General features: G+C 42.4%; 1 protein-coding gene across 3 annotated transcripts in view; it reads left to right on the plus strand.

The window, feature by feature from the left end:
• The first annotated feature begins 704 nt into the window (after positions 1-704).
• CBLB (Cbl proto-oncogene B) overlaps positions 705-12177 on the plus strand; it is a 130389-nt gene continuing 118916 nt past the window's right edge. The window contains exons 1-3 of one of the 3 annotated variants that reach the window (XM_050332613.1): positions 705-854; positions 1761-1919; positions 11800-12050. In XM_050332613.1, the coding sequence (XP_050188570.1) occupies positions 1773-1919; positions 11800-12050 (398 nt within the window). In that variant the 5' untranslated portion in view covers positions 705-854; positions 1761-1772. Of the gene's footprint in view, positions 855-1474; positions 1589-1760; positions 1920-11799; positions 12051-12177 lie in introns of those variants that run through there. The other 2 variants (XM_050332614.1, XM_050332615.1) reach the window with 2 other exon arrangements.

Raw genomic sequence — 12177 nt, forward strand, 5'->3', positions numbered from 1 at the left:
CAAAACAAACAAATAAACACCCTAACCCCAAACAAAGACAGACAAACAAACAAACAAAAAACCCAAACACGGGGAAAAAAAAATCAAGGGAAGAACCCAGACAAACAGACGGTGAAGAAGTTCCTGTTCTCAGTGGCCACAAAAACCCCAGCAAACTCCCAGAAGGGAAGCTCAAAGGCAGCAAGAATGACTACTGATTGCTAACACACACCGAGTGGTCCCACAGGCAGGGGTCCCACGGTTTCGCCGGGGGCGGGAGGGACACGCTGCCACAGCCCCTGCAGACCCCATAGCCAGGGACAATGTCAGCGTGCCCGCCAAGGCAAACCCCACCCGGCACACCCCCTGCCCCAAAGGCCACAGGCCGCCCTCTTAGCCAGAGGGACCATGCGGGGCCGGAGCGACCCCTCCCTAGCTCCGAACACCAGCTCTGACCCGCTTTCCCATCACTCCCATCCTTCTCTCCCTCCCTCCCCATCCCGAAACCAAAGCCCTCTCCCCCGTCGCCTCTCCGCCCCGTGCACAGCTTCGCGCCCATTCGCTGGCGGGCACGTCAATCAAGCGCAGTCTCCCCTGACGATTGGCTGTTTGGTGGTGGTACCTCCCTCCCGCGGGCAGGGGGCGGGGCTCCCGCAGCGGCCTCGCCGCGCAGGCGCGGCCGGAGTGTTGTGGCGGGGGTGGGCATGTTCCGAGCAGAGGAGCGGCCGCCAGCGCGCCGCGGGGAGGGGGCGGGAGCGGCACCGCCACAGGCACAGGCACAGGGAGCGGGGCCGCCGCCGAGCCAGCCGCACTTCCCAGGAGTGCGGGGAGACCACAGCCTGCCGGGGGCTGCGAGCGGTGCCGCAGACAGACCTGTGCGTGTGCATCTCTCTTTCTCTCTCTCCTTCTTTCTCTGTCTCTTTCTCTTGCATGTGTCTGTAGGGCTCTCCACACACGCGCGCACGTTCCCACCCGCCCGCCGGGCGTGCTGGGCTGTGGTACGGGAGGGCGATGCGGCCGGCGGGGCATCAGCTCCGCACGGCTCCCTGCGGGGCGGCAGCAGCGGCGGCGGATCGGGGCAGAGTTCCTGGGGCGGCCGGCGGGGAGCCGGGACGGGGCGCGGGGCGGGATGCGCTCCGCTGTGCCTGCCTCCCGCGGCACCCGAGCCGCCGCCGCCGCCGGAGGGAGCAGAGCCTCGTCCGGAGAGACGCTTGGCCGCTCCGGGCTGAGGACGGGGGAAGCGGCCGCCGCGGGGGCTGAGGAGCCTCCCTGCCCGCCCCCGGCTTTTCCCGGCGGCTCCCCTCGGCACACGGCCGTGCCGCGCCAGCCCGAGCCTCTGTGTGCGCCGGGAGCCAGGTCCGCGCTGCCAGCCGCTGCCCCCGCCTGCCCGTCGGGTTCCTGCCTGCCTGCTGCCCTCGCTGCCTGTCCACGCTCCCTCCTCCTCCTGCCCCCGCTGCGCCGCGGCCTCTTTTGTTGTGCGGGGCCGGGCATGGGCGCCCGGAGCGGCGGGGAGCGAAGCCGGGAGCGGGTGTGCTCCCCCCTCCCGTCCGCCCGTGCCGGTGTAGACGATAAATCCGGGATCGCTTCTGCCAGTGTAAACCCGGGCCAGGTGGGTTTACGCTGTTTGTCGTGAAAAGTTAAACTTGTTCCTAAACATGCCCTGATCTTGCCCTTTCCTGCCCGTGGAGAAGGAAGTGTTGCTTCGCAGGCTGCGACGGGTTCTGTGACAAGATGTTTTGAGAGCACCTTGTGAGTCTGTGTTTCTCTGTCGTTGCGGCCAGCTTGGCTCCCAGATGGCCAATTCCCTCAACGGCCGGAACCCGCGCAAGGGACGGATCCTGGGATTCATCGATGCCATTCAGGATGCTGTGGGCCCCCCCAAGCAGGCAGCTGCCGACCGGAGGACTGTGGAGAAGACCTGGAAGCTTATGGACAAAGTGGTGGGTGTCTCTGTGCATTCGTGTATACAGAATGAAGAATGGGGCTATTTAAATAGGTACACATGGGCAAACAGCTCCTTCCTGCAGCTCTGACTGCTGTACTGTGTGTGCCTCGGGAAGTAAGGGGACTTATGTTTTAGGTTATTTAAGCACCATTTGTCTTTTTTTTTTTTTTTTTTTTTTCCAGTGGCCTCTGGCTATGTTTTTTTTAATCTTGGCTTGTGGAGGGAAAACAAATGTGTGTGTTTGCCTTAGGCCATTGTTATTTTCAGATCCTTTAAAATGACTCAAACTTGAAGAGCTGTCCTAACCAAAAGCTGCTTAACTTAGACTTGTAGTCACATATTCTGTGTGTTTCGTGTTGGATCACACTGTTAGTCTGCAAACAAGACCTCCGAAGTATGAAACTTAAGTTAAGCTAATCGTCCTGTGAGACATGTTGGTGATGGCAACATAGATGTGTTTGTGCTTTTAGGAATGTGCGTGGGGACTGGGGGATGTCACTCTTGTCAGTTTAGTAAACAGATTAGTATGGCATGCCTAACTTTTTAAGTATGTGTTCTGCATTTTAATGACTTATAAATACTTATACTCTTAATTTTGAAACTGTAGATACTCTGTACTGAAACTTATTTTTCAGAAGTGAGGAGACAGACTGTAGTTTTTTAGCTCTTACAGCTCTCTGCACCATCCTGATGCATTTTGTTTAATATTGTATGAAATGAGAGCTTGTATGATGGTAGATTATCTAGGAGAGTTCCTTACCAATGGTTGGAACGGTTTGATTATAGCATGGATTGCTGTTCAGGCAATGCAGGCACTCTACTTTGCACATGGGTTGATACTTAAGAGCTTCCTCTTGAAACTGCTGAGCAGTGAGGATTACTACCTGTTGCCCTTGGGTCTGTATGGCAAGAGGGTTATGACTTTTTCACTCAGTGATTCTTTGTGGTTTAGCATAACTGCTTGTTTTCCCTGTGGCTCTTGTAAAATATTTAACATTTCTTAAAGTTTGTAAGTAGTTATACTGATATGGTGGAGATTATTACCTGTAATATGCCTTTGCAGGTGGTTACTTCAAAGTATTTGTCTGAATTCTTGTATGCTATACTTTTTTGGTGCTCCAAGAATAGCATCTGTATTTCCACCACATTTTTTGATGATGTTTATAAACTTAAAACCCAGCCTTGATAGAAATCGTTACTATCACAAAGACTTCATTGGTATTTTCCTGTCAGTGATCAGGATGCTGTTACGAGTGAGCATCTTCTAATAAGAAATGCAGATATGAATCCCTGAAAGTAGGTGCTCTTCCTCAGTAGAAGGAAAGTTTCAGCTTGGAAACTAGGAAACTGGTTTGTTGTTGAAACCACATGGGGAATGTATAGCTCTCATTTCCCCCTGTGTCAGGCCTTTTACAGATCTATATAGTAAGTTTGTACCCTGATTTCTTTGCATATTGTTTGTGTATTGTTTTTATGGGTTCACTGTTTGGATTTGTGGATTGCTTTCACTCATCCAGTGTAGGATAACTGCATTTGTCATAGCCCATTAGAAGAGCCAGTAAGGCCTGTTCAGTAGAAGTCACTGGAAAGGCTGGACATTGTGCTGTGCTTCCTTTTTCATTTTACTGGATAAGTGTCCTCAATTTGGATCTTTAATGTATCCTCTTTAAGCTGCCCTCGGTTAATCAAATTTTATTTCCAAATTGTATTAAAGTATACCAGACAGGATGATGTCATAGTGTGAGAATGCTGTAGCTTGCTGCTTGAGTTTTTAGTATTTGGTACTTATAGTGAAAGGATGTGTTTGAGCAAATTTAATATGCTGGCAAACAAATTTAAATCTCTTAGCCTTGTGTGGCAGTAGGTGCAGGAAGGTCATTTTTTCCTCTGCCTAGATCAAACCCAGGGATTAAAATCAGAAATAGAAACCTGCTCAATCAACTGTTATTTCAAATCCCATTTCTGGAATGTGTCCTATGACTGATTTCTACGGTGGGTCACTGATCAAACTAATACCTAGGCAAGGCAGTAGCTCTGTCAAGTCAGTGAGGTACCACCCATAGTAAGATTGTGGCTTTGAGGCCTATATTGCCTGTTGTATTAACAGTCATTATTCTTGTTTGTTCTTTTACTATAGTAGCTATGATAACCATCTTTTTGCTGCAGTAAGGTAGCTAAAGTTTTCTCCCTTTCTAAAGGTGTTAGGGAAATGGAGAATGGAAACAAAGCAAAGCTTTTATCTTGACCAAAGAATGAAAAAAGAGCAACCTTAAAAACTAAGGGCAGAGCTCAATACTTTCTGGTTTACATTTCTTTCTTTAAAATTGCCGTTCTTTACTTTTCCTTCATTACTTTCTGTAACTTCTTCCTCTGGGAGTTGAGATTTTCTGTATGAATTATTTATTTGCAACAGTAAGGGATTAACCAATACTACAAATATTCCTACTGTGTAAGAGCTATACTGTGAGGGTGGTTTTGTGGTGTATATACAAGCTCTGGCTACCTAGACACCATGCAAACTTCTTTGTGTAGAATGGATTGTGTGTCGTGGTTTCAGATTGTTTGGATTTCCTGGTCATGTCTGTTTTCCATGGCCTGATGCTTTAGGTTGGAATAGGCAGAAGGTTGCAGTTCTGCTTATGTGTCTTCTCTTTAAACTTTTAATATCAGTTTGAAAATAACCACAGGTTTGAAAAAGAGTTCTTTAACAGGACAGAATGTTATAGTAGTGTTCCTGCTTAGAGCCTTGTTTGTGAAAGTTACTGTAAGCAATACACTTGCAGGAAATAAGAAAAAAAATGCTAGTAAGTAATCAGTGAATGTGGATTGTTATCTGTCTGTACATGTAATATCTACATTTTCCTTTTCATACTTTATCCATTGAGATCTGTACTTTTTGTGTTTATTTGGTATGTCTTTTTCAATATGAATTTACAATACTAACTGCATTGCTAAAGGGGCATCAACCATTAACGTCAGTGTCCAGTTTCCCTGCTGCTTTTCTCATGGGTAAGCAGTAGCTTTACCATTAAGAACCAAAAATATTTTGTTTAATGCCTTTGCAATGCAAAGGATAATATTCCTTTTATGGTTTGGAAGGCTAGTCCTGCGTTCCAGTGTTAGCACTGTATAAGAAAGTTGACCATATATCTCTGGACTTGTAGCAAGCAAACTGCTGTTTTTAAAGCTTGATGTCTATTTTAGAAAGTTCCTGTAAACAAAAAATTAGTATTGTTAAACAAACAACTGAAGTTTTCCTTTAAGCTATGTATAAATTATGTGAGGATATTTTTTCTGTGATTGTAAACCTTATGGTTTTTAAAACCTAGAGACTAGCCATGTATTGCTGTTGAAGGATAATGGTTATGTTGAGACCAACTTTGGGAGAGAAGGACTATTATGTAAACATGGAAGTAGTTAGGTCAGTTTACTGCTTGGGCTGTTGAGAGTTGCCAGTACTGTTTGTTCCCACTTCACTCCTGTGGGGTTCAAGCTGATAAAACTGTGACACATTCTGAACAGGATATTTAAAACAGGTATATTTCAGCAAGTTTGAATCACTTTTCAGTACTCTTATGCACTGGACCTGAAAATAATTAAATTTTCTACTATGAAGATTAACAATATTGCCTAAACTATTTGGGCACTCTTCATGGCCCACCCAGTTGCTTAACTCTGACTGGATAAATGGGGATGGCAGTTTGATTTGCTATTTAGTAATTATTCAAGAGCAGATTAGAGTGCATCTCCAAAGCTCATACTCTTGATTTAGTGAGTAAAAGCTGTGTTAACCTCTTCAACTTAGTATTGTGATCTTCTTTAAATTAACATCTCTCAGCATCTAAGTTGAGCATATGGAATGGGGTAGTTGAAACTATGTGTGCATTGGATATTCTTTGCAATGCTTTATGTAATTGTTACATTACCGTGCAACCCTCCGATCCAGTTAGATGTCGTTGTTCCAAAGGATCTAGAAAAGGCCCCATCATCAGCCACAACCATGCTATTCTTCATTGTATAATCTGATCTGGTGACAGGACCTGAGAGAACGGTGTGAAGCTGTGTTGGGAGAGGTTTAGTTTGGATATTAGGAAAAGGTTCCTTTCCAGGTGCACTGGAACAGGCTCCTTAGGGACAGCACCAAGTTTGCTGGAGTTCAGGAAGTGCTTGGACAATGCTCTCGGGGCATGTGGTAGGATTGTTGGGGCTCTCCTGTACAGGGCCAGGAGTTGGACTTGGCTAATGCTAGTGGGTCCCTTCCAGCTCAGGATATTCTATGATTCTGTGGTCAAAGTTGGTAGGGAGTCTTATGTCCTGCATACACTGCATGTGGAAAAAGAATAAAATACTGAACAGAACTGGAAGCTACTGTTTCTAATTGGAAGAAAGTAAAATCACCCTTTGGAGTTAATCGTCCTTGTGTGTCTGTAGCATCAGGATTGTTATCGCTTATACCTCCAGTATGGCAACTTATGGCTTAGTTGTAGTGTGGTAAGTGTTGAACAAGCACTTAATGTATTCTCAGGCAAAAGACTGGTGATTGGGTCACCTTTACTTACGTTCTGACAAGAAGGCTTCTTTCAGAAAGAAAAGCCATTTCTCTGTCTTTCTGTGAAAAATAAAATGCACTACCGTCAAGGTAACTTCAGGCAGGAAGAAATCTATGTTCAGACTTTGACCATTTTCCTGGTTAGTCCCCCTGATTAATTTTTTCAGGGTTCATTGTTAGTAGCACTGTGTTGTGGTTTTCTGGAGAATTGCAGAGCTGTTCTGTGGTGCATCTAAATGTTTTTCGATTCTGTACAGAATGGCAGAAGGCATTCAGCTGGGGAGTTTTGAAGTGTAGTTTTGGGAGTGTGTGAGCACTGATGCTCCAATTGTTCTAGTTCATTCTGAAAATGGTGTTTAAGCGGATGTCCTACTCATTAGATACTTTGTTTTAGCTGAGTTACTTTCCTTGTATTGTCTTTGACTAGCATTAGATGTTTAAACAGATTGTGTTAAGGCTGCTATACTTTGCTTGAACAAAAGTTCTTTTGTCAAACGAGTTCAGGGCTTTCAACTTTGTTTGCTGTAAATAGTGAATAAAAAATAGTTTTCTGCAAGAAATTGTATCCATACAATAGGCCTCCATTACTCTCATCCTTGACGATGCTATGAAATAATGCCTTGTAATTTAAATCAAATATATTCAAAAATGTTATGAGTAGTGGTGGGGGAAGAGAGGAGGGAAGAGGGGGTTGATTTTTTTGTTTGGTTTTTTTTGTTTGTTTGGGGTTTTTTGGGGTTTTTTGTGGGTTTTTTTTTGTTTGTTTGTTTGGTTTGTTTGTTTGTTTTGTTTTATTTTTTTGTTCTGCGAAGGAACTGGAGTAACCTTGTTTGGAAGTTCCAGAGTTAACTGTTTCAAAATCAGTTTCTGGTAGATTAGGATAATGCCTCAGTTTTTCACAATCAGAATTGCACTCTCTTGTTTCTGTGATTCTGGATTATGTACTTGGATTTTCCCAGAGTGAGGTAGTGGAAGGAACTTAGTTTTGTCTCAGTTTACCTCAATAAGAGAGACATTTCTTACCAACTTGGTGACTGACTGCTTTTAATTTTGTACACTGCTTGCTAAATATGTACATGCTTGCTTCCAGTCAAAACAATACAAAAATTACATGGTGATATGATTCATGTCCGCTTCTAAGGTGTTGGTGAGAGTGGCTTTGTAAAGTGCAATATAGAGGTCTTTATTTTTGGAGTGTTTTTTTGGTTGTTTGTTTTGTTTTGAGTTCTGTTTTCTTTTGAAGAAAGATCTTGGTAAATCTTTTGCGTCAGCAGGTGTTATTTCTTGTTGCTTACTTTTAATTGTGAACTGCTGTGGTATGTGTCAGGACATCCTCATTCTGGAAACCATATGGTGTACCAACCATCTCTTTACAAACTTACTTCCTTTGAACTTAAACCTTGTGTACTCTGGAAAGTAAAGAAAGTCTTGTACTACTTTGCTGGATCACTGACTTGAACTTAATGTTAGCATTTTTTTCAACTAGAATGTTTAAGGCTAATTGAGTTTAAGAAGATTTTTTTGTATGACTTTCTTAAAAGCTTATTCTGAAATGGAAGGTTCTAGTAGTGTGCTGTATTTGTCTCTATAAATTCATCAGAAGGTGAAGCCTTGTAAACCATCTTGACCACAGGATCCTGTTTTGATGTGTATATGACTGTATGTAATATGACTGGACTTCAGGCTTTCTACAGCTTTTGAAAGAGAAACTAATTTTCCCTTATAACTGGATATTCTTTTTGTATAGTTGAATGGACTGTTGAAAATTCAGCCATCAGCATAAGCAATTTGCTTTGTCCTGTTGTTTTTATATTTTAATGGTATTTCTAATGTATAAAACCACTTATGTTTTGCTTGTTGGTACATCTGGTCAAAAGGATAGACTTCAGGAAGATAATTAATTCTTTGTTCATGAGTTTTAAGTTAGAATAAATAAGTAATTCAGAATGTTTGCAGCCTTTTTTGCTTGTGGTCTGCTCTTATTGCAGACTTTTTCCTCTGAATAAATGTCATCATCTTTCAGCTGTTTTTTCCCCTTGTGCTTGTTGCTTCATAAAGTTGTAAGGCCTAATCAGTGATACAGATTTGTGTCACCTGTAGTTGGTTTTGTGAAGAGTGTCAGTCTGTTTTCAAGTTTTGACTAAATCAGAAATTGCAGAGAACAGAAGTTCAGAGGGAAAACATCTATGCTTTTCATAAAGGTTTTCACTTCTGTGTTTGAGATTCCAGTTCTTCTTATTCTTCCACAAAAGAAAAAGAAATTCATGTATGTCTTTGCATGGATGATTTTTCAGGTCTGTCTACACATGCAAAATTCTTTTCCTGATGTCTGAAATCTCCTTAAAGAAATCTGTCACCTTAACTTCAGTGTAACTAGAAGAAAATGTTTAATCTCCTTCCATAAGTCTCTCTTGTTAGCTTCTTGCTTGATATTCTGGGGTGACGCCTTCATCCTGCCTTCACTTGTGCAACTGCTTTACTTGAACTGCTCTTTTAGAAGTTGTGTCTGAATCTTTCAGGTCAATCCATTCACCTAAATCTCTCATTCCAGCCAGGCTTTGCTATTCTCTGTGTAAGTTCAGCTTTGTTTTTCTGACCTTGAAAGAATGCCATCATATCCAACCTTTATTATTTGAGAATGCTGCTTCAGGCATCTCCTAAACCAGAGCTGCGACCCTGTTGTTCCTTTATTTATCCTGATGACCTTATCTTTATTACATGAAATGTAAACAAGTTACTTTCAGAGTTTGTGCAGTTATGGATTGCAGTTCCAGGCTTTATTACCTGGTCAAGAGATGATCAGGTATCTTTATCCTTTACTCTTTTTTACTTCCTTCCATCTTCTTCCTCAACTGAGGAGTTCTTTTACGAGCCACAAAATTATTTGAGACCTTGCTGTGAAATGTTACTTTTCATATCTAGAAATACCAAACTGCTAGTGTTCAGTCCCTGAACTACCCTCTAGCATGTTCAACAGTGTTATGCTTATGTATTGATATTTGCCTGCTTCCCTTGGCTGCTGTTTTTTTCCTACTGAGATTGTAAATTTCTCTGTTATAAGGACTGTTCTACAGCACATCAGAAGGCTTCCTGATGCATTACTTGGTCTAGTAGCTAAAACAATAATAGAAATTGCTAAAAAGACAATGGATCAGTGAAATGAGTGGACTTATTGCAAACATCATGTCTTCAACACTGTTTTGGATAAAATGCATTTCCAATGGTGCTGGGCTTCTTTTTAAAAACTTGTTAGTACTTGACTGTTGTCCACTCTTTTATCTCCACTTTTCTAACTACGATCCCAGTTAGGTAAGTCTGCTTGCCTGGTTGTGTTTTTATGTGTATGTTTCAGAGGGTGAAAAACCTATGATGTGTTTGCTTTACTGTTTGTGGTGCCTGAAGGTCTGCTGGTGACAATAGTCTGAAGGCAGTAATTTTGTTAATGGTTAGATCTAGAAATTGCAAGAGGGATCAACAATAGCAATAAAGCTTTGAGTTTAGAGAGGTGAGTGTTACAGAATACAAGTTGGTTCCCTCTCTCCCAGAATTGCTCAAGCCTGCACTTTTTTGAAGTTGATACATTAGTAGGAATAGGAATCTAGTTTCAGCAGTATTAAGATGTTTTTACAACCTCGTTAGTTACCTCAGAAGAATGTCAAAGTCACTAATATATAATGTGGCAATCTCCAAATGATGCCTATAAAACTTTTACACCACATGGACTTAATTTTTTCATAAGTATTTGCATATGTACAGCTGCACACACATGTTTAGAATGTGTCCCTCTGCAATGTTTTAGCTGATCCTGGACAGCTCAGTGCAATACCACTCAAAAACTACCTGTTAGTTTTGCTCTCTCTTGCTTTCTAGAACAGAACATTACAGAACAAACTATAAGAGAATTTGGGTAGCCAGTAGACAATTCTAACCTTGTAGATGTTCAGGAAACAAAAAGAGTACCTTTCTCTTCTGAAACAATGCCAGTAGAGACTAGATTGAAATAAAGGTGATCAATTAATCAAAGGTTATTCTTTAAGTAAGATATATATTAGTTAATATTTGTGCCATTTAGGAATATGAAGACTCCAAGTCCATTAAGATGATCTTGTATTTGGTTTGCGTGGCAAAGGTTTTTGTAGCGGAGGGACTGTGGGTTGGCTTCGGTGAGAAGCTGCCAGAAGCTTCCCCTGTGTCTGATAAAGCCAGTGCCAGACCTGCTGCTGACCAAGGCCAAGCCCATCAGTGATGGTGGTGGAGCTTGTGGGATAAGGTGTTTAAGAAGGTTGTAAAAAAAGGTTCCTGTGCAGAAGTCAGTTGCAACCAGGGAAGAGAGCAATGAGAATATGTGAGAGAAATGGGTCTGGAATCACCAAGGCCAGTGCAGAAGGAGGGGGAGGAGGTGCACCAGGTGCCAGAACAGAGATTCCCCTACAACCCTTGGTGCAGACCATGGTGAGGCAGCTGTGCCCTGCAGACCATGGTGGTCCATGGTGGAGTAGAGATCCACCTGCAGCTTGTGGAGGACTTCATGATGGAGCAGGTTGATGCTTGAAGGAGACTGTGATAGTACGAGAAACCCATGCTGGAGCAGGCTCCTGGCAGGACTGTGGAGAGAGAAGCCTGTGCTAGAGCAGGAGGAAGGGAGTTGCTACCCTATTCTGATTTGATTGGTAATAAAATTAAGTTTCCTAAGTTGAGTCTATTTTGCCTGTGACAGTAATTGGTGAGGGATCTCTCCCTGCCCTCATCTTGACCCATGAACCTTTCATGATATTTTCTCTCCCCTGTTAGACTGAGGAGGGGGCACCTGGCATCCAGCCAAGATCAAATCACCAAACTTCTGTTACAACCAGGAGCTGGAAAAGAATGAGTTTAAATTCCTGTAGGTTCTAAGAAGTTTTATTGTTGGGTAAAGAAAAGAGAGAGACAGCAGATGACAAAGTAATTTATAAAATGTCAGTTCTTGGTAGATGTTTAAACATCCATAGGTAAGTTAACTTGCAGCAAACACAGCATGCTGTGTTTTATTAATATGCTCCTTAGCATATATTAGGCAGGCAAAGACATTCTTACTTCAAGGGAAAAACCCCAAACTTTGTAGGTAAGCTTATTTGCTTTTTATAAATATGACAAGATTAAGTCAAATTTTACCTGTTTTGACATTAGAGTCTATGTTGAGATTTCACAGAATATAAATGAAGTAGGATTTACTTCTTTATGCCTGGAGATTAGAGAAGTATGTTAGACCTATAAATTTGAAGATGTCAGATTAGTTTTTGTCCCAACATATTTCTTGTCTTTTACATTCTCTTGTTTTTGCTTATAGGTAAGATTGTGCCAAAACCCAAAGCTCCAACTCAAAAACAGCCCACCTTACATACTTGACATTCTACCTGACACTTACCAACATTTGCGACTTATACTGAGCAAATATGATGACAACCAGAAACTTGCACAACTCAGTGAGAACGAATATTTTAAAATCTACATTGACAGTCTTATGAAAAAATCAAAACGGGCTATAAGACTCTTCAAAGAAGGAAAGGAAAGAATGTATGAAGAGCAGTCACAGGACAGGTAAGTGAAATATTTAAATATGAAGTAGATTATCGTGTCTGTCTGCATTCTTAACACTGTTGTCTGCAGCCACTGTGTTTTGGCATTTTTAATTATTTAAAGAGCAGAAACATTTGTTGCTTGGATT

This window comes from Myiozetetes cayanensis, unplaced genomic scaffold, assembly GCF_022539395.1.
Source record: "Myiozetetes cayanensis isolate MyiCay16 unplaced genomic scaffold, myiCay2020 scf5-8, whole genome shotgun sequence".
NCBI lineage: Eukaryota > Metazoa > Chordata > Aves > Passeriformes > Tyrannidae > Myiozetetes > Myiozetetes cayanensis.